This window comes from Phalacrocorax carbo, chromosome 28, assembly GCF_963921805.1.
Source record: "Phalacrocorax carbo chromosome 28, bPhaCar2.1, whole genome shotgun sequence".
NCBI classification, from domain to species: Eukaryota; Metazoa; Chordata; class Aves; order Suliformes; family Phalacrocoracidae; genus Phalacrocorax; species Phalacrocorax carbo.
The window spans coordinates 3,236,349-3,257,578 of NC_087540.1; the positions used below are offsets into that span (position 1 = coordinate 3,236,349).

A 21,230-nucleotide genomic window follows, 5' to 3' on the forward strand; every position below is an offset into this window, starting at 1 on the left:
CGCCCGCCTGCCGCCTCTGTCTGGGGGGTCGCGAGGGGTGATGGGACCCCCTGCGGAGTGTCTGTGGGGGGGATGGGATGGGACCCCTGGGGGGGTGTCTGTGAAGGGAACTAGATGGGACCCCTCTGGGGTGTCTGTGAAGGGGGATGGCGGGGGACCCCTTACGGGGGCTGTCTGTGGGGGGGGCTGTCTGTGAGGGGGACAGACCCCTGGGGGCTGTCTGTGGGGGGGGATGGGACCCCCTATGGGGACTGTCTGTGAGGGGGACAGGATGGGACCCTCTATGGGGGCTGTCTGTGGGGGGGGACGGGATGGGACCCCTTACGGGAGCTGTCTGTGGGGGGGACGGGATGGGACCCCTTATGGGGGCTGTCTGTGGGGGGGGATGGCGGGGGACCCCTTACGGGGGCTGTCTGTGGGGGGGACGGGAGGGGACCCCTTACGGGGGCTGTCTGTGAGGGGGGGATGGCGGGGGACCCCTTACGGGGGCTGTCTGTGAGGGGGGGATGGCGGGGGACCCCCTATGGGGGCTGTCTGTGAGGGGGACGGGACCGGACCCCCTATGGGGGCTGTCTGTGAGGGGGACGGGACCGGACCCCCTATGGGGGCTGTCTGTGGGGGGGGATGGCGGGGGACCCCTTACGGGGGCTGTCTGTGGGGGGGATGGGATGGGACCCCCTATGGGGGCTGTCTGTGGGGGGGTATGGCGGGGGACCCCTTACGGGGGCTGTCTGTGGGGGGGTATGGCGGGGGACCCCTTACGGGGGCTGTCTGTGGGGGGGACGGGGGGGGACCCCTTACGGGGGCTGTCTGTGGGGGGGACGGGGGGGGACCCCTTACGGGGGCTGTCTGTGGGGGGGACGGGGGGGGACCCCTTACGGGGGCTGTCTGTGGGGGGGATGGGATGGGACCCCCTATGGGGGCTGTCTGTGGGGGGGGATGGCGGGGGACCCCTTACGGGGGCTGTCTGTGGGGGGGACGGGGGGGGACCCCTTACGGGGGCTGTCTGTGGGGGGGACGGGATGGGACCCCCTATGGGGGCTGTCTGTGGGGGGGGATGGCGGGGGACCCCTTACGGGGGCTGTCTGTGGGGGGGACGGGGGGGGACCCCCTATGGGGGCTGTCTGTGGGGGGGACGGGGGGGGACCCCCTATGGGGGCTGTCTGTGAGGGGGACGGGATGGGACCCCCTATGGGGGCTGTCTGTGAGGGGGACAGACCCCTGGGGGCTGTCTGGGGGGGGGGGGGGGATGGAATGGGACACCCAATGGGGGCTGTCTGTGAGGGGGGCAGAGGAAGATGGGATGGGACCACCCGGGGGTGGTCTGAAGGGGACAGACCCCTGGGGGCTGTCTGGGCGGGGGGGATGGGATGGGACCCCCTATGGGGGTATCTGAAGGGAACTGGACAGGACCCCTCTGGGGTGTCTGTGAGGGGATGGGACCCCTCTGGGGTGTGTGTGTGTGGGATGGGACCCCTGTGGGGGGTCAGTGGCCAAGTGGAGCTAATTGCTTCCTCCCCGTCGTGGGGGTGGCGGCGGGAGGGAACGGTCCCCGGGGGGCTGGGGGTTGCCTCTGCACCGCCATCACAGCCTCCTTCCCGGGACTACAACTCCCAGCGTGCCCCGCGGCCACCGCGACCCACCTCACTAAGACGGGAAGCGGCGATTGGCCCGTAGCGTAGAGCCAATCAGTGAGCGCTTTGTTTGGCCGGGTCCGGGCCGGTCTGAGGGAAGGAGGCAAGATGGTTCTGGAGAGCACCATGGTGTGGTGAGCGGCCGGGCCGGGCCGGGGGTCCTCTCCCCCGCCGCCCCCTCCTTTCCTCCCTCCTGCCGCTTCCCCCGAGCCCCCGGGGCCGCTCGGGGCCGCCGCGGGTTTCCCTGAGTCATCCCGGGCGGCGGGGCCGGGGCAGGCCCGGGGCGGGGGGGGGCCGACCTGCGTGGGGAGGGGCGCTGGGGGGGAAGATGTGGGGGGAGAGGGCAGTTTAAGTCGTGGTGGGGTGAAGGTGGTGGTGGAGGTTTTGGGTGCTCGGGGGAGGCCGGGGGCTGTCAGGGAAAGTGGGGTGCGGAGTGCGGGGGTGAGGTTGCGTTGGGGGTGATGGGGCGGCGAGTGGGGGGAGGGAGGGGGTGAGGGGGGCAGCTCCTGGCTCAGCTCCGCTCAGGGGTGAGGAGGCGAGAGCGGGGCGAGGGGCCTCCTGCAGGCGCGCCCACCCGGGGCTGACAAGGTGTGGAGCTGAGAGGGGCACTCGGTGGGTAAGGCAGACCCCCGTGGAGGGGCTGGGGCGGGCGGCTGCCGTGAGGCTCCAGCGTGAGGCCGTGCCAGGCCGCGCTGCAACGACGAGCCGGGGTCGTGGAGGAGAGCGGGGCACGGACGGGCAGCGCAGCCCCAGCCCTGCCCGGGCACTGGGCACAGGCACCGGTCCCTATGGCAGGTCGGCTGCTCGGGGCCTCACCCGGGCTCGGGGCTTGGGCGGCCCTGCGCGAAGCAGCCGTCATCCCCTGTAGCGTTGCTCAGCACCAGCGTTGAGGTAAGAGGGTTTTGCCCCTGAGTGCTGAACGCAGCCTGGGCTGGAAGCAGAGGCAAACTTTGATGTGTTGTTATTATTGCAGTGGCTACAGTCCCGTTATTTTTCAGTTTTGGTGTTTAAGAAGGCCACAACAGAGAAAACCAGTGAAATCTGTCCAGGTTCTGTTGTGTCCTTGGCTCTCTACGTGGTCCCGCAGCTACTTGGATAAAGATATTACCGTAGCCTGACTCTCTGGCCATATATTGAAGTCCTCGATGTTTTCTATAGGTGACTCTTTGCTTACCCATGTTTAAGGGCACTAAAACGTGTCCCTGCTCCTTGTGTTGCCCTGGCGAGCGGGAGGAATTCACTATTACTTGGTGAACAGTAAGCTGCAGTTTGGAAAGCCTCGGCCAGGTTGGTTTGTGTCTTTGTGTTTGAGGTGAGGCTCAGCCACTGCTGCCTCCTCGCTCCCCAGCTCGTGACGAGGTATTTGGTGTGGGCCAGAGGAGAGGTGGCCCAGCACGAGCCTGAGCATGGCCAGGGAAACAGTCACAGGTGGGGTATTTTCAGAAGAAACCTTTCCCCTGGTGTTAAAACTAAGAAATTCTGGGAGCACCCCTCAGAGAAGTCTTAATTTGGGGACAAAATAAACTCTCAAGCTCTTATTTATCTAGTCCTCCTTCCCAGGGTTGCTTTCCAGAAGGCTGGCGTAAGAGAAGGGCTTTTGCTGCTTGCTCTGTGCTATATTTAATAGCTTTCAGAGCAGAGGGCAGGGGTTTAATTACAGCGATGTTGTGATGCGGCTGCTGCCGTTAGACGCTGCGGGGCACTGTTGCCCATGTGCTGTGGGGTTTGCAGAGGCCCTGACACCCACCGCGGGTGTAGGATGTTGAAGCCAGGCTGCGGGGCTTGGGGTTTCGGCTTGGCACTGCACCGGCGGAGCAGAGCCGTGTTTGGAAAGCGACCGCTGTCCCTGCCCTGGGAAAGCTGCTTTTTGTCCTGATGAAAACCCCACAGTGGTGATGAGCTCAGAGCTTTGTACTTCACAGTGGAGTGGGGTCTCTTGGCTTTTTTTTTTGCTATGGAAATAGAGAAGGCATCGAGGAGACAAGGGTCGGAGGTTGTGAATGGCCACAGTCACCTCTTGTGCTCTTCAGTGAAGAGCGGGAGATCTCAGCTCTGGGCCGGTATTTGTCCCATGGCCCAGAGGTCTGTTCTGATCTGAAAACTCAGGGAAATGCAGAGACGACTCATCTCTCTGCCCCAGGAAATGTCTGTGCCCTGCAGTGTGTCCCCAGCTGTGTGACCTTAGCTGTGCTGTCCTGAAAAGCACGTTTTTGGGATAGACCTCAACTGTTTCACAGGCCGATGCCTCCTCTCTGTGTTTCAGCGTTGACAACAGCGAGTACATGAGGAATGGAGACTTCTTACCCACTCGCCTGCAAGCCCAGCAAGATGCTGTCAACATTGTGTGCCACTCGAAAACCCGGAGTAACCCCGAGAACAACGTGGGGCTCATCACCTTAGCCAAGTATGCCCGGGGGGAACCGGCCTCAGGGCAGCACTGAGGAGCGCTGAGGGGAGCCTTGGCAGAGCACAGGGACAAGGAACAGGGGAGCGTTGCTAAATGGGGCAGCAATAGCAAGTCTAAAACCAAACCAGTTCTTCTGGGAGGACTGGTAGGAGAAAACCCGGTTCCTGACTGATCTCTAGCTTGTTGGGCTCGCTCCTGCAATGCCAATATGTTAGGGAGGCTTTCCTTTCTCAGGAGCTCTCTGCCAGACCCATCCTCTTGTGGCCCAAAGGGTGGCAAGTAAGGGCTGAACTGTCCCTGGAGCTCACGGGTGGCCTCAAGGGAGTCGTTCCTCTGTTTTCCTGAAGTTTGTAGGACTTCAGTGCCTCTGTGAGCTCCCTCGTAGCCAGTCAATTAAAATTGGCCAGTGGGGCAAGGGACAGAAGACACACACACAAGCCTTCATGCAGACAGATTACTCTGGGTATTTTTTAGGAAACCAGGCTAAAAGTCTTGCTCCCTGTACGACTGACCCACCAGAGGCAAGTGCTGGCGGGCTTGTGGAGCAGACACCAGCTGCAGGCTCAGTGTGGGGAGGGCTTTCCTTACCCGCGTAGCAGAAAAAGGGCTTCGCAGAGAAATTCTCAGAGGTCGCCAACGCAAGTGTGTTTGTGTTGCAGTAACTGTGAAGTGTTGACCACGCTCACTCCAGACACAGGCCGGATCCTTTCGAAGCTACACACGGTGCAACCCAAAGGGAAAATTACCTTTTGCACAGGGATCAGAGTTGCTCACGTAAGTGATGTTGATGGTTCCTCACAAGCGAGTCTGTGCCTTTCTCTGTAACTCCTTTGGCCTTAGTGCGTCCTGTTAAACTACCTGCCCTGTAATGCCTTGGATACGGGGAGTCTTGTTCTCTTCCTGCCTCCGCAGCAGAGCAAATCATTTTTGCCTCAGTCTCTCTATCTGCAAAATGCAGCTGAAAAGTCCTTTATAAAATCCAGTATTAAAGCTCAGAAGTTTAATAGTCTGGTCCTGGTTTGCTTCGGAGGAGCCTGGCAGCTGCTTCGCCAAAGCCCAGCCAAGCTGTGCAGCCCTTCCCACCCCGAGGAGTGTCCCCAGGATGGGGCCACCCTTTTGTCCTGAGTTCTTGCTCTGTCCCAGACTCTCTCTCTGCCAACAAACTGCTCCCAGCTAAGTCATGACTACCAGCAAACGGGGGGCCCTTGAGACGTGCCTGCTTGTAGGCTGTTTGGTGAAGCTTGCTACTGAAAAGTCTCTCCTGGCATTTAGCCCAAATTTTCCTGCGTAACAGGAAAAGCATCAGGGTGACCGCTGGCCACCTTTTTTCCTGAGAATGGCTCCATAAGTACAATATGTCTTCTGTCTTGCAGCTGGCTTTAAAACATCGCCAAGGCAAGAACCACAAGATGCGAATCATCGCCTTTGTTGGGAGCCCTGTAGAAGACAACGAGAAAGATGTGAGTGGTGGCTAGTCAGGAGAAAATGTTGGGTCAGCTCCGTGCCCTGCTTGGAACTGTAAATTGGGTAGATTGTTTGTTCCCTGCTCTGTATTGAAAGTAAGGCTTTATACCGCAGTGAGTAGGCTGAGCACTTGAGCAGTGCAGTTCTCAGCTGGGAGGAGAGGGAAGGCCGGATCCTGGGGCACAGCCAGGCCTGTGCCAAGGACAGATCCAGATCTTCCCCTGTTCTGTGTAGGATTGCTTCCCTCCGCTGCTTCAGGTGGCTCCTGAGGGAGCTTGTGCCATGTCCCACACCTCCTGGCTTGCGGCTGTCACCTGGATGTCTGGGGGCTTTTTGCCTGAGGAGCTGGGGGAGGAAATCGGTGTCCCTGAGCAGAAATAATGCTCTCAGCTTTTGGAAGATACTGTTCTGTTGGCACTTAATGCAGCTGAAGTTAATCCACATGTTCTGGGTCTCTTTGGAAGAACGGGTCAGAAACGTGAGGAGGTGCTGCCTGTCCCAGGCTCTTGCCGTCCCTATCGATGGGACGGCTACTTGCTTTGGCTGGAACAGCTCCCTGGCTTGTGCCACCTCGCAGCGCCTCGGGCACTGTGTGGTCGTGCCTGTCCCACCTAGAGAGGTGAAATACCTCAAACGCTTTCCTGCTGGGAGGGCTTGAAAACTGGGAAGCTGCTTTTGGCCAGGATGGAATCCTAAGTGCGGTTGTCTGGTTTCTGATGAGCTGAGCCTGGGTAAGAGCCAAAATCCAAGCTAATGCCGCGGTGTCTTCTCGTTGCAGCTGGTGAAACTGGCAAAGCGTCTTAAGAAGGAGAAAGTCAACGTTGACATCATCAATTTTGGAGAAGAGGTGAGACTTCTGCCATGTTTCTGGCATAAGATCCCAGGCAGGGTTTTGTATCATCTCCAGCCCCGAGCCCATACTGAGGCACGTGAGGATACGAACAGTTCTCTGAGCCTTGGTCTCCTCAGCCGCTGCCCCAGTAAAAACGCTAATGTGGAGAGTAACGTTTCCCTCTGGGAAGACACCTCTCCTGTTTCACTGCAGGCGTCGTTAAATGCTTCCCATCCTGATGGAAGTGGCGGAGCTCTTGGCTCCCACATAGTGTGGAGAGAGGCCGGGTCTGCGGGGCAGCTGGGCGATCCCTTGCACAGGGCTGAGGAGGGAGCCAGGCAAGCTCTAGTCCCAGCCTTTCTCTTTGGCCCTAGGAAGCCAACACGGACAAGCTCACTGCCTTCATCAACACCTTAAACGGCAAGGATGGCACCGGCTCCCACCTGGTGACGGTGCCACCGGGGCCGAGCCTGGCCGATGCCCTCATCAGCTCGCCCATCCTGGCTGGGGAGGGTGGTGCCATGCTGGGCCTCGGCGCCAGCGACTTCGAGTTCGGCGTGGACCCCAGCGCGGACCCGGAGCTGGCTCTGGTGAGTGACGGGGAGGTGGAGGGCGGCTACGGGCGCAGAGCTCCATCTGTCCGAGCTCTGCCCCACTCAGCTCCCTGCCTGCCCCCATCTCCGCAGGCTCTGCGTGTCTCCATGGAGGAACAGAGGCAGCGGCAAGAGGAGGAGGCCAGGAGGGCTGCGGCCGCCTCTGCGGCTGAGGCTGGGATTGCGGCCACTGGCGGGGACGGTGAGGAGCTGGGAGGGAATAAAGTGGGCAGGGAGGGGCAGGACGCTCCCAGGAGGGTCTCTGGTCGGTGTGCGGGCTCCCCCGGCAGCGCCCATTGCTGCCAGGCTGCCTGACGCCACAGGAAGCATCGCAGTTCATGGCGGGGCCCTTCCGCACCGCGTGCCAGTTCCCGGAACCGCTGGGGTGCAAGGCGAGAGGCCGTTTCTCCCGCAAATATCAGAGGGAGGCAGTTTCACTGCAGCGTGCTGGGGAGCTGCCTCTGCTTCTGCTGAACGTCCCAAACGGAGGCAGACCTGCTCCGTCCAGAACACCCTGGGGAGCACGAGGCCAAGCGGGCAGTGCCCTCCTCGCTGGTTTCTGAGTGTGGGTGGTTCTTTCTGTGCAGATTCGGATGATGCTCTGCTGAAGATGACGATAACTCAGCAGGAGTTTGGCCGGGCTGGGCTGCCCGACCTCAGCAGCATGACGGAGGAGGAGCAGATCGCCTATGCCATGCAGATGTCGCTGCAGGGAGCGGGTGAGTGAAAGCCATGGGGCCACTCCTTTGCCTCTGGCACTGGAACCACCAGCCCTGGGCCACCAACGTGTCCCACGGTGGGGCTTTGTCACCTGAGCAGGGTCCAGATCTCCCAGAACGCTTGTGGGGTGGGTGCAGGGTTGCTCCCGTGAGCTGTGGTGGGCCCTGGGCTTGTAAATTCTCTGTCCTCAGCTGCCCCTCTCCTCTGATAGAGTTCGCCCAGGCGGAGGTGGCAGAAGTGGACAGCAGCACGGCCATGGATACCTCCGAACCTGCTAAGGTGAGGTTCTGCCCTCCTGGGAGGGATCCCATCCCACCCCTCTTCCCTCTTCCTCTGGGAGGAAGATGGGGGACCCAGCCCCTCCCCAACTCCTCTCCCCCTGCCCGCAGGAGGAAGACGACTACGACGTGATGCAGGACCCCGAGTTCCTGCAGAGCGTGCTGGAGAACCTGCCGGGTGTGGACCCCAACAACGAGGCCATCCGCAATGCCATGGGCTCCCTGGCCTCCCAGGCCTCCAAGGAGAGCAAGGACAAAAAGGAGGAGGAGAAGAAATGAGGGGGCCGGGTGGAGGCTCCCTGTCGCTGGCCCCAGGGTGAGTCGGCGCCTGCCCGCGGGGCCAGAGCGGGGCAGGGGCTGCGGGTTCTGCTGTAACGGGGCAATAAAGGCTTTCCACGGGGGGTCTCTGTCCTGACGCCTCAGTGGGGGCAGCCCTGGGCCCTCCTGGGGGGCTTCTGGTTCCCCCTGTACTGCGGGCAACTGGGCCCCAGCTCTCCCCTGTACTGGAAGGGATGGGCCCCCCGAATCCCCTGTGCTGGGGGGAACTGGACCTTGGCTATCCCTTGTACTGGGGGAAGGGGGCCCCGGGTCTCCCCGGGTCTCCCCAGAACACATGTCTGGGGGCGGGGCCTGACCGCCCAAGCCCCGCCCCCAGGGCCAGCTGCTGGGGCCGTGGGGTGTTTCCCCTGAGGCCGGAGGGGGTGGGCCCTGGAGGTTGATGGGCAGCGGAGTCAGCCAATCGGTGAAGGGGTGGCATGGATGTTGTCAGTACATGGGTCTGGTGAGGTGGCCAATAGGGTGGGGAGGGCGGGATTTTGCGTTGAGTGGCGGCCAGGCGGCTCAATGGTGGTGTGGCTTAGTCATGGCGGACTGGCAGGCCGGCCAGCCAATGGAGGAGCAAAGGGGCAGGGGCGTGCCTGAGTGGCAGGCCTCTTCGCCAACGATGCTGAGTGTTGTGCATCACGTGCCAGACGGAGGTGGGCGGGGCAAGCACGCAGCCTCCTCCCTGAGTGACAGCGTTACCAGCAAATGGGACAAGATGGTTCAATCACCGCTGAGAGCTTCAGACCAATGAGTCTGGCGGAGAGGCGTGCCCTGGCCTTGAGCGACAGGTGTCTCGCTCAATAGGAAAGCAACAGCTGGGAGACGCCCTGATGAACATTTTCTGTGGCCAATAGCTGCGAGAATCCGTGCTTGAAGGACAGCCTTGTTTGACCAACAGAAAGCGGGAGGAGGCGGGCTGGCTTGATGAACAAAGCCTCCAGCCAATAAGCAGCGAGGCTGCCCCGTGGGCAAACCAGCGCCAACCACCAATAGGAAGCGGGGTAACGGGATGGGCGGGGACCGTGCTTTGAATGGCACCCCCGCCCCCCAATGAGCATACCCCGCGGGAGGCGGGCACCAGCCGCGGAGTTGTCGTCCGCTCCTCCAATGGCGAGTGCAAACAGCAGCGACCACCCGAGAGCGACAGCGGTGCTGGCCAATCGCAATGCGCGGGGCGGCGACCGGCGGGCGGCGCCGCCAATGGCGCGTCGCGGGGGGGGCGGGAGGGCGGTGCGCAAGCGGCCGGCGGCGGAGGGCGGGGGGCGCGATCCAAGCAGGAAGTGGCTGAGGAGCAGCGGCCGCCGCGGAGGGGCCTGGGCGGGAACCGGCCGCCCCCCGCCCGCCGCAGCAGGTACTGCCGCCGCCGCCGGGCCTCGCACGGCCCCGGGGGCGCTGGGGGGGGGGGCCGGGGCGGGGAGCCGGGCCTGGGGTTGGGGGCTGGGCCGCCCCGGTCTGAGAGGGCCGTGAGATCGGGGTGGGGGGCGGGCGGGGGTGGCCGTCCTGCCCCGTCGGGACCGGGGCGAGGAAGAGCCGCCCCCACCCTCTCCGGTCGGGACGCGGGGCCGTGGTAAAGGCGGTCCCTCTCCTTCGTGCCTTGGGGTGGGGTCGCGGTCTCCCCTTGCCCCCCGCGGGATGCGGGGTGGTCACGGCCGCCCCCATCCCCCGGGTCGTGGGGGAGGTGCCGCGTGTCCCCGTGCGGTTTGGGGCGGTGGGGTGGGGGCAGCCTGACGGCCCCCCGTCCCATCCCCCTTTGGAGCGGGGGGGGGTGGTGTGGGGCGGTCATTCCCTTTGGGAATCCCGGGTGGGGGAGCGGCCGCGCTCCCCCGCGTCTGCTGGGGACCCCCGGCCTGAGGGGGCTGTTCTGGGCGGGGGCGGGGAGCCTGGTCATGCCCCCTCCCTCCCCAGCATGGAGGGGCTGACGGTGCCCACCTGCGTCTCTTGGGGAGGCCTGGGCCTGTCCCCTCGGCATCCCTGGGAATGAGGGCGTCTGGTTGTCTGCCCTATAGTTAGGGGCAGGATGAGACCCCTTAGCGGGGGGGCTTTGGGGGGACACGGGGGCTGTTCATTTGCCCCCGCAGCTCCTGGAGGGGGGCTTGGCCCCGGCTCCCTCCCTCCAGCCCTGGGATTTGGGACTGTTGCCATCCCCTTCCAGAGCTCCTGGGGACTGAGCTCCTTCCTCCTCCCCGCCCTGGGGGGAGGATGAGGAGGGGGCGCAGCCTTCCCTTTCCAGCACGGGGCTCAGAGAGGGGCTGGCAGGGGTCCCCCCGATTCTCTGACATCTTTCTGCAAATAAGGTGGTGTTGTATTTTGGGGCACCAGGTCCTGGGGGGATTTTCTTGCTTCTCCAGTTTTTGAGGACTGGCCGGGTGAACAAGAAGCCAGTTGGGATTTGGGCCGTCTGGATCCTCTCCGGTTTCTCTAGGTACCAGTGTCCCGACGACAGTGTTTGGGAATGGGGCATGTGGGTCTCTTATCACACCCCAGCGTCCTGGGAAGAACGGTGCTGTGGCTGCCAAATGGTTGAGGGTTTTGGGAGGAGGGAATCTCGCTGTTACGCCGGTTTTGGCGGGGGAAGAGAATACGGGAGGTGTAGGATAGATCCTGTTGCAGCCTCTGTAATGTAGCCCGTGTGTTTTCAGAGGAAAACAGGGGTCCTTAACAGCTGCCTGTCTGTTTGGGGTGGTTGGGAGGAATTAAGAGGCATTCTGGGAGGGTGTGGTGTGTTTCCAGATGTGGGAGAAGGCTGGTGGAGAGGTGGGTGCTGTCCTGATGTGCTGCCCAGGTCTGCCCTGACTTCCCTCAGGGAGCAGCGAAGGCTACCGGCAGGTCCTTGCTGTCGCTTCTCGAGGTGCCCAGCAAAGCTCGGGGACGCCGGCCCGCTTTGAGACTGCGGGCAGTGAGCTGGCCCTGTGCTGGGGGTGCTTCCTGAAGCCCTGGGGAGGAGGAGGAGGAGGAGGTAGAGGAGGTAGAAGCCAAGGAGCAGGAGCAGACCTTCTGCAGGGAAGCTGAGCATTTCAGCGGGACTGTTTCTTGTTGGTCTCGGCCACTTCCTCAAGAGCCTCCTGGTTTTTGGTTTGTGAGAGGGAGAGTGGGTTGATAGTAAGAATGTGTTGTTTTCTTTCAAACCCAGTTTCTTTTCTCTCTTCTCCTCCTGTTTCTTGGTGTCAGCCTCTGTAAAGTCCCTTAATTCCTTGCTGCTGGTGTCTGCGTGCGATCGGGTAACGGGCAGCCCTTGGGGGCTGTGATTACCTTCCCACAATTAGCTTAATTCAAAGGGACTTCCCTAGGAGGTGAGCAGGGGAAGTTTGACAGCCTCCATACTTAGGTTTTAAGCGGTGCATTAGGAATTGAGCCTTGTTTGTGGAAGCAGCTGCCTCAAAGGATGTATTTTTAGTGTGTCTGAGGAGGGAAAAAAAAATGCGTCACCCCACATGTGGCTGTGCTGGCATTAGCAGCGGCAGGAGGACTGGCGGAGGTGCTTCCCAGAGACTCTCTTACCCTGAGTGTTCCTGGTCGGGAGCGGTGGGAGGATCGGCAAGCTCTGCCAACGCTTTTACTCCTGGTGTTAATCCTGCAGCCTGGCCTGTGCGATGGGGCCCTGATTCCCCGTGGGGACTGTGCAGAAACACAGGGCTCTGGCTCTTGGAGAGGTGGTGCCAGTGTGGAGGTAGCTCAGGGTCTCTTGTGATGACCAGGAGCAACAAGAGCGCCCAAAGCTCTCGTCATCTTGCAGGAATCACCTTTGTCTCTAGTTTTCTGGGTTTATTCCACCCTGATTAGGTTCTCCTGAGTCTGATCCCTCCTTCTCCTAACACGCGATTGCTCCCTGCAAGATATTTTCTGGGGCTTTAATTTACTTGTACCATCGAGTACCTAAGCAGGCATCTGGGTACTATGAAAATAATAACATGCTAATAGCAAGCGAGTGCAGTTATGGCGCGGGGCCGTTGTAGCGTGTGATGGGAGCGAGGGAACTCGGTGTTCCTTTCCTTTTGGCATCCGATGTGGTAGATTTTCTATTTATACTGCTAGAATAAACGGGGTGTCCTGGCTGAGCTTAGAAACTTTGTGTTTTAAAACCCAGCATGATGAAATAGTATGAAACCCACTGGGATGGGGTTAACTGGTAACTGCTTATCGCAATAGGGAAGCGATCCCAGGTGAGGGGAAGCGATCCCAGGTGAGGGGAGCATCGTTAGGCCAAACACTTGGGGAGATCCTGGTCATTCTTCCATGAAATGTCTGCCCGGAACCACCAAGCCCTTGTCTGCACACACCAGTGTGGATCCTGGTCGTACTGGTAAATTTGGGAACAAAAACCTCCCCGCGTTGACATTGAGGCTGCTTTATGCTGATCATGGCTACAAAAACGTCTGCCAGTGTTTAAAAACTTAATTTTTTCAGGGCCGGCCAAATTGTTGGGATTTCTGGATCTCGTCCACCACTTGTTTGTTTTGATATCTCCAGAAGTTAGCAGATGGTAGAGACTTAATTCTGTTAAACGTATGGGAATTTAATCCCCAACCAGCCTCCGGTCAGGATGCGTCGGCTCTGTGCGGCAGCTGTGCTCTGCGCTGGGACGGGGACTGGGGACTGGGCTCCCCTCCGTGGGTTTGCACCCAACTGTGGGGACGGGGAGGAACCGAGCTTCCTGCTCCGTTCCCTGACAAAGCACCTTTTTTTGCTTGAATTCAGTGAAATCTGTGAGCTCGCTATTCCTATCCTGGCAGGGGGAATCTGCGTTTGCTGCTTGTTGGGGAGAGACCGTCTCCTCCCCCCTCCCTGCGCAGCTGATTTTAGATTCTCCTCTTGCTTTTAAAGACTCACTTGCTGTCGCAAAACCTCTCGCAAGTTAAAGCCAATGTTACCGTGGTGATACCTGCCGGTTCTGGGACTGTCACCAGCCCTTTCTTTTTATTTCACTGTAAATGTTATTTTCTTCTGTTTTTCTTTCTCCCTGATGTGTCAGAGGGAGATCTGGGTGGGTTTTTCTTGCCACGTGTGATCCAAACAGCGGGGAGGGATCCCCAATAAGCCACGTTAGATGGATGGAGCAAGCGTACAGATCAAAGGGAGTACATTTTTTAATTACAGCGATCATAAATCTGTCTTACAACAACAACAAAAAAACCCGAAGGTTCAAACTCTTTGCTACCAGCGTCTCTGGACTGAAAGCGGCCAGAAGGTTGTTTCCTCCCCAGGCGTGCTCAGCTCTGTGGCGGTGAGGGGCTCCAGCCTCTGCCCAGAGCCTTTGGAGGTGATGCCTGGAACGATGGGGCAGCCTGGGCTGACGGGTGCCACTCCCTTGTCCGGGAGGGTTGACATGCTGCGGAAAATAACGTGGTTGGGTCGTTTCTGGGGATGTCTGTACGGGACTAAAATCAAGAGCTACCTTCACCCATCCTCCAGCAAATAACTTGGCCTCCGAACTTCGAGCCTCCCTGAAATCGGAGGCGGTGGGCAGACCGCAGCCGGGGGTGCCACGTGGCTGGAAATCCTCGCGGAGCTGCAAGGGGGAGTTTTTTGATGAGGAGAAAATATATTTTATTAAATTTTAAAGTGGGGACAACTGGGATGTGTGAAATAGGAGGCAGCGTTCGAAAAGGAGAGGAAAATACCGCTGCTGGGCACAGAACTTTGTCGCTCGGCCTCTCCCGGCAGAGCAGGGCTGGGTCACGTCGGATGCTCTGCGAACACAGGCGCCTTGTTCATGGCAGTAGAGCCTTAGCTGGGCGAGCCCTTTTGCACAGATACCGCTTATATCATTCATATATAGAGATATATACTGCCTGACCAAAATAAGTCATGCTAACACAAAAAACCTCAAATTTTTTTTGCAGTTGCTGGCCTTGTTTGTTGGTCTAGAATAGGATTTTGCTGCTCTTTGCTCCCCGTCCCATGTTTTTTACCCCATGCCGAGCGAGTTCTGCCAGCAAAACCTCTAGGTGTGCCTGGTCTGGGTCCAGGCACAAGGACGGCCTTGGCTCCAGGTTTGGAGGCTGGGATTTGCCACGGCGTTTGCATCATCGCAGCTAGTTCTGTTGGGGGGTAATTTCTCCTCGTTGATACGGTCGGAGGCGTCCGAGCGAGGCGTGTTTGCATGGCCGTGCTGGCAGACGGAGCGCTTTGCCGTGCTGCCTTAGCCGCTCGGTGCAGCTCCGGTGCAGACGCCGGGCCTTGCGCCGTCACCAGCTCTGCCCGCTCGCTCTCCCGTAGGAAATGGAGCCAGGAAGGGGTTTTCAAGCGGCGCTCCTCCTCCTTGAGCTGAACCGAAACGGCGCTGGCTGGCTTGTGCAGGCACGCAGCTCGCCAGCCGGTTCAGCCGAGGCGTTTGCAGCCCTCGGTTTTGGGGTTTTTCTGCGAAGGGGAATGGCTGCTGCAGTAACTGTGGACGTGCTTATTCCAGACCAAGGATGAGAAGGGCCTGCCTGTTCCCCTCGGGAAGGGATCCCGCTGTTTCCGCGCCTCCAGGTCAGCAGAGACGGCTTTGCCACGCCGTGCGGAAACCCGCCAGCAACGGGCCCTTCAGAAAACCACTGCCAGCGCCCTGCGTTTCTCCTCTGCTGCTGCTTGACCTGTGGAAGCGTCCAGCTCGCTCGGCTCCGGTGCAGGGTCCGGTGGTTGGGCGTACGGGGAGGAAGGGGCAGCAGGCCCTGGCGAAGCTGCTGCGACGCGGGACCGGCCCTGGGCTGGACGTGGGACCTGTTTAGATGTTAATGCGGAGGGACGGCTGAGCCGAGCACAATGGAGCACAAAACATGCGCATAATGGCTGAAGTTTTAATCCCCTGCTGCTGCCTGGAGCAGGGAAAACAATGCGGAGGGTTTCAAATGGCCCATCGAGCTCTCTGGCAGAGTATTATTTTCTACCTGGTACCCCCAGAGAGCCTTTGCATGTGCTAGAAGCAAAGAAAAAAGGGAAGGGGGAAGGAAGGAAGGTCAGACAGACAGACAGAGTCCTCCCCAAGGCATGTCAGCAGCAGGGCACAGGCTCCGCTTAGGGCAAGGCGGCATGTCTCCCCAAGAGACAGTAGATTTCACTGGGAAAAATTAATAATTAAACTCTTGGAGTGCCTTAAAGTGACCATTCTCTCCCCGTCTGTCCGTGAGCTGATAGCCAGGCTCGGCGAGAGCCACCGAGCATCCTGCCGTGCCGCCTTCTCCTTGCGTGTTACCCGGGCCGTGCTGCGAAAGCCGCTGGATGCGGGATGAACCAGACCTGTTTGGGTTTCTGGCTCTCAGAGAGCCGAGGACAGCTTGGGCCTCGGAAGGGCATCATCAAAGAGGGCCGGTAGCGAAGCGTGGAGCCCTGCTCACTGAAAATGGGGGGACAGGCTACCTCGAGAAGAGTATCTCGAGCAGCCCCATGCTGAGGGAGTATTTTATTCCAGCAGAAGCTGAATTTGTGCGGCTGGAGGTGTTGGAGAGAACGGCTTGGAAGCGAATAGCCAGCGGTCGGCTGTGAGCGTCGGCTGCCCGAGCAGAGCCCGTGCTCGTGTTTGGAGGCCACCACTGCCTGCCTGGCTTCTTCCCTCTAAACCAGTACTGCTGGGCCATTCTCTCCCGCCTTGATAACAGCTGCTGGGAATATATATCCAGGTGTGCTGGGACCGATGGAAATCTAATCCAGATTGAATCACGGCACCCCTTTTGTCCACTTGGCCTTGCGATGGGACTCGCCAGGAAGCACGGCCGCGGCTGCTCCGTTACAGAGCAGCCCTCGTGGGACGGGTTATCGGATCGTTGCCCACAGGAGCTGTTTCGGGAGCAGCGTTTGCTGTTATTTTGGGTATCCAAGCACATTCACGGTCAATAAATGACAAACCCCCCCACCCCCCAAAGTGCTGGAGCAAACTCTGCCTCAATCATGCCATCATTGCCTCTTTTCTTCCCCTTAAATCCCTTTTGGGTCCAGCCTTTGCAGCTGGAAATGCACAGGGGTGCTGCAAAAACACCCGCTGACCCCAAAGCCTGTTCGGGGGCCACGTCTGCCAGGGGCGCGTCCGTTGCTCGAGCACATGGTGCCTGTGCCTTGAAAGCAAATAAGCCCTGCCCTCCCGACATGGCTGGTGTTATTTGCTGCTTAACACGGGGCAGATGAAACCCCAGGGAGGGGGCGGCTGTCAGGCACCGAGCACAAGGGTGTTTCTCGGTGCAGACTTTGTTCCCGGAGCTGCCGAGCGCCTGGATTTTGTACCAGTAGCGTTTTGCACTTTGCTGTGCTGAGGCCTTAATTGCTCAAGCCCCCGCCAGCTGCTCCTCCGGCATTGTTTCCCCTTCTGAGTGTGTGCTAAAAATGCTCCTTTTGGGGGTGATCCTCTCCTTGGCTGGTCTGAACCAGGAGGTGTGAGCTCTTCTTTGGAAAGCCTAAGCAAAGATCTCTCCCCTTGTGCTCTGGGTAAATCAAGCGGAGCCGGGCATTTGCGAGAAAGCGATACTGTTGGCTAGCAATAACCCTGGAAAACAGCTGAACAAAGAGTTGGACGTGGCAGGTGGAGGCCCTGCTGGGCAGGAGAGCGGCCCAGGTCCCGTGAGAAACGAGACTGAAGTTTGCTCCCGAGCAAGGAATGGGCCTCGCACCTCTCTGCGATCCGGCAGGATCTCTGTGCCGCCGGCCGGGGGAGGGAAGGGCTGACGTGGAACGAGCCGGAGCGCCCGTTCCTAATCTGCTGCTTGCGCTGTTGGGTGGCTTCGGTTAGCTCTGGGTTCCTAAACTGGGGACAACTGGTCCTGAAACCTCCCGTAGGTGCTCTTTCCCACATGCCTTGAGCCTGGCACCCGTCAGAGGGTTTCTTCTTAGGTCTGAGTGGACGTCGGGCTGCAGACAGCAGCTTCCCTGCTGGAAAAAGGGAAATTGAGCTCCCAAAGCCAGCAACCTCAGGCCTGGTGTGTGTGTTTCCCTCTGAGCAGGAGGAGCTTGGGGGATTTGGTGTGGAGATGACGGCTTATGAAACTCCCCAGATGCTGCCTTGCTTTGTTGTGAGCTTACCTCCTCAATGCCTGCATCTAACCAAGCTGTTGAAGCTTCAACAGCCCCATTAAGGTGAAGAAAGGGAGGACTGGTCCGCTCAGGTCTCTGGATGCGTCTGGGGTTTGACTCGGACTTTCCCCCTTTGTGAGATCTTGAAGAATCCTAAACCCAGAGACCCCCCACCTTTTGCCTTACTCCATCTGTCCTTCAGAGGGGCTGGAGGGACGCTCTGCGCTCCCCCATCAGATGGTATTTGCTCTCTCTAGCGTCTCTCCCGTGTGGTTCTCGATGCGTTTCAAAGCCCCGCAGCGTCCTTAGGGTGCCTTGATCTTACAAACGGCGAAGCACGGGGGCTCTCGTTCCCTTTTCCCCTGCGTGGTGGATCTCGGCCCAGCCGAGCTCAGGGGACTGCAGATGCTGCACCTTCCGCAAATGGAGACCCTCTCTGCCCCCGAGCTCCCTGGAGAGGGCCGGGATACACGCCCGGAGGCAGGGAAGAGCCTCTCCAGGAACCATCGAGGGTTTTGCTTTGGGTTTGAAGTGGAGGGGAGGATGCAAACGCTGCCGGGGAGGCTGGGAAACGGTTTGACGCAGCAGAGCCCGGGCACCCCGTAGTCGCCGCTGCTTCTTGCAGCCCCCGTCGCTCCCGCGCCCTGCCCTGCCCGTGCGGGCGGCGGCAGCGGGGAGGCCGAGCCACCGGGCTTCTGGATCGCGGCGCTGGCAGATGGCAGGGGAAGGGGGGGCCGCTCCGGCCATCAGCCGCTGCGCTGGGCGCGAGGCGGGGAGGGGGCCCTCCGCCTCGCATTGCCGCCGCCTGCAGAGCCTCCGGTGCTTGCCGTTAGATCATCACCGTACCCCAAGTGCCAGGGGGCAGAGGGGTTTGGTGCTGCGTTATTTTAGTTATTTCTCTCTTTTTTTCCCCTCTGAACCTCCCCTCCCACTGCAGCCGTCCCCGCTGAGCCCTGACCTCATGATGTCATGCTGGCAGTAGGACGTGTTGCTGGTTCTTGTTTAACCAGCCTGCCTTTCTATCATTTTCCCCCTCTCCTACACATGAAACCTGAGACCCCTCTCTGTCCCTCCCCCCCCCCCTTTTTTTCCCTCTTTTCCTCCCTCTCCGCTCCATCCAGAAGCTCGTTCCCATCAGGTCAGTACCCGGCTCGGGTCCCTGGCACAGCGGCTGCCTCTCCGGAAACGCGACGGGGACGGCGTTTGCAGATTGTGCCGCTAAAGGCTTGCTAGATAAGCAAATTCTTAGGAGATCAGGAGGCAGAGAGAGAAATCGTGTGCTGGCAAGAGGTTGGGTGCTGTGACTTGGAAACAGGCTGTTGTGTGGGTTTGGGCTACGATTACAGAGCAAGTGGATGCGAGTGGGAGCAGGGGTATGTCACCGAGGCGATGGCCGGGGGACTTTGGGGGTCGGTGTAGGTGCTGCATGGGAAGGGGGTCACGGCGGAGCACGGGACAAGTGCGAGGGAGGGGAAAGACCAGGGGCTGCCGGGTGCAGAAACCCAGTTAAGGCTTCATGAGGGCTGTGGGGGTGCCGGTTCCCTGCAGGGGCTGTTCCCCAAATTGCTTTGCTGCCCTTGATGCTTCTCCTCTTTGCCTGCTTCCTTCATCCCAAAAAGCAGGAGGTAAGATTTTTTCCGTGATAAGGAGGAGAAAAGGGGGCATGGGAGATTTAATTCCTCATCTGTGGATCTATGGATTTTTAACTTTGGGTCTGCAGACGTGGAATTAAATAAAGACTTTTAACACGCAAGAGCCATTCTTAATGTTAAACTTTGTTTCTTTTCTGACCTGTGTTATCTCTTCTGAAGCTTGGCTGAATCCCTTCTGCCTTTTATATTAGCAAAACTAATTATAGTTCTGGAAAGTAGTGAGGGGCGGCTAACGAGCGCTGAAGTTGGCGAATCTGTCTGGCACCGCACTAGATAACCAGAAGGTGGTTCCTGGCGCAGCCGGCCCCGGAGGGGCCTACGCAGGAGCGAGGAAGCGGAGCAGGGGAGGATGTAGCTCCAACAGGTACGGGGTTTCAGCGGGGTGGGATGTGTCGGTGGCAGAATGAGTCCTGATGCGATGGGAGATGGTCCTGGGACGGGTGCGGGTCCGGCTCCGTTGGCGTGGCGTTCACATCACCCCGTGGCGCCGTTTCCTCGCACGTAACGGGGAGCAGGGGCTAAAAGCCAACTTCGTCAAGAGCATGAGCTGGTTAGGGTGTTACCCGTACACCAGATCTCGCTTAAGAGGGAAATGCTGTTTGGGGATGGAGAGAAGAACCAAGTCCCCTTGCAGGGTCAGCGTACAGTTTTCCGCTGGGTTGACAGCAGCGCAGCCTGTGTTTTCCGAGCAAGCAATCCTTTTGGGCGATTCCTTAATAGCTTGCTGTCAGACTAATACTATCTCTTAAAATCCTTTCCTTTCCGAAATCTTGTTTACTTTTTGGCCTCTGTTTGGACAGTAAAATGACACTGTTCTGTGTCACTTGAAAAATACCCAGTTGGTTTCAGCATCTTATTTTGGGAAAGAGCTCTGTCTGGTTGCTTTCAGGAGATTTTCCTTTTTGGAGATACCCTGCTTGGAGCAGGGCGCTCTGTGTGTTGCAGGGAGAAACTTAAACCATAGAAACAAACCCCACTCATTTTAAAGTGACTTCCTACTGCAAAGCCATGGCTGCTCCTACCAACTTGTGCAAAACTTGACAAAACCGTGCTTCTAGTCCCAAAACAAAGGGAAGCTGCCTGTTTATCTCACGCAATCTCTTGACCACGAAATCCGGGCAGCGACTCTGCAATGCTCTGGGCTCTGCTCCCGGCTGCGCTTTCTCTGACGAGTTGCAGGGCTGCGGGGAAGGCGAGGCAAGGCTGCTGCGCTGCAGCTTTATCCGCGCCGGGGCAGATGCCGCTGATCCCGTCCCTCCCTGGCACCAGCTGCGAGCCGCATCAACCATTAATGTGGTCGTGGGAGCGCGGCGGCGGGAGGAGCTGCCCCTGGAGAGCAGGGAAGGGGAACAGATGAACACTGGCCGCTGCATAAATAACTGAGAGTGGAGCTACCCCCGGCTTTTCTTTCCTCCTCTCCACCAGTTGCCAGTAACAGGGCGCTGGGGAGGATTTGCAGAGCGAAGGGAGGCACTGAAGTGGAGAAAAGCTGCACCAGGTGCTACAAGTTTGTTGCTCAGGGAATTTGCTCCCATCCTCCCCCCTGGCAAGGTCCTCTGATCCTCTGAAGATTGCCTGAGAGGTCTCTGCTGGGGAGTGAGATTGTATAACACCCAGCACTTGTTTAGCTCATTAAAAACAGTTGTTCTCACGGGTGACATCTCCTCTGCACAAAGGCTGGGGCTTTTTAGCAGGGGATCAGTTTTAAAATAGCTCCAAGAGCCCCGGGAGGACAAGAGAGGCAGCGATCCGCTCGGCTCCCTGACGGCCAGGTGAACCTGTCCTTATTATTTTCTGTTTTGCAGATACCCACAGGCAGAGGTTCGTTTTTCTCCAGGGCTGCCTGGGCGCTGGCAGCCAGAGGGAGGCCACCGGCTCGAGGCCTGGGAGCAGCGGCACGGGGACAGGCTTTGTCAAAGGTTTCCTCTGTGCCTCGGAAGCTAATCCCGCCTGTCACGTGGTGCCGGGAGCGCAGCCGTTCCCGCTGGCCTCGGACGCGCGGCAGCAGGCAGGGCAGCAGGCAGGGCCGCAGGCCCCCCACGCGCGTCTGTGCGGGAGGGTGGTGCGGGGCGGGGGGTTAAACCCGGCTTAACTTTGTTCCAAAGTCAGGTTTTGGAGGGTAATTTTTCTTGCTGTTTTGGTACAGACTTGCTGGCGGGCAGCAAGTCCCCGCGAGGGTCAGGAAGGGAAACAGGAAAAGCAGCTTTTAAAAATAGCAAGCCCTTGAAATAGTCCCAGCATTTGGCCTCTTTTGTCTGAACCGCTCTGGAGCGGCCCCCGCTCGCCCCATCGGCCGGTGGGTCAGGCTTGGCGGCAGGCGGCCGGGGGCCTGGTGCTTCCACGGACG

At 59.4% G+C, this 21,230-nt stretch overlaps 2 protein-coding genes across 4 annotated transcripts in view; both read left to right on the forward strand.

Moving 5' to 3' along the window:
* The first annotated feature begins 1,613 nt into the window (after positions 1-1,613).
* On the forward strand, positions 1,614-8,329 carry PSMD4 (proteasome 26S subunit ubiquitin receptor, non-ATPase 4). The gene is made up of 10 exons (XM_064475207.1): positions 1,614-1,768; positions 3,898-4,038; positions 4,701-4,815; positions 5,415-5,501; positions 6,284-6,352; positions 6,712-6,927; positions 7,024-7,132; positions 7,518-7,649; positions 7,862-7,929; positions 8,040-8,329. Exons 1-10 carry the CDS (start codon positions 1,743-1,745, stop codon positions 8,205-8,207), a joined length of 1,131 nt encoding a protein of 376 aa, XP_064331277.1. The 5' UTR covers positions 1,614-1,742; the 3' UTR covers positions 8,208-8,329.
* A 1,164-nt stretch (positions 8,330-9,493) lies between these two features.
* ZNF687 (zinc finger protein 687) overlaps positions 9,494-21,230 on the forward strand; it is a 30,449-nt gene continuing 18,712 nt past the window's right edge. The window contains exons 1-2 of one of the 3 annotated variants that reach the window (XM_064475190.1): positions 18,328-18,369; positions 19,043-19,247. The gene's annotated coding sequence lies outside the window, so the exon portion shown is untranslated. Of the gene's footprint in view, positions 9,604-18,327; positions 18,370-18,392; positions 18,605-19,042; positions 19,248-21,230 lie in introns of those variants that run through there. The other 2 variants (XM_064475189.1, XM_064475188.1) reach the window with 2 other exon arrangements.

Excerpts from the sequence above, each read along its gene's own strand:
- PSMD4 (XM_064475207.1), top strand. The coding sequence starts at position 1,743 with ATGGTTCTGGAGAGCACCATGGTGTG. Across the intron at positions 6,353-6,711 it reads TCATCAATTTTGGAGAAGAG|GAAGCCAACACGGACAAGCT; the intron begins GTGAGACTTCTG and ends CTTTGGCCCTAG. Across the intron at positions 7,133-7,517 it reads TGCGGCCACTGGCGGGGACG|ATTCGGATGATGCTCTGCTG; the intron begins GTGAGGAGCTGG and ends CTTTCTGTGCAG.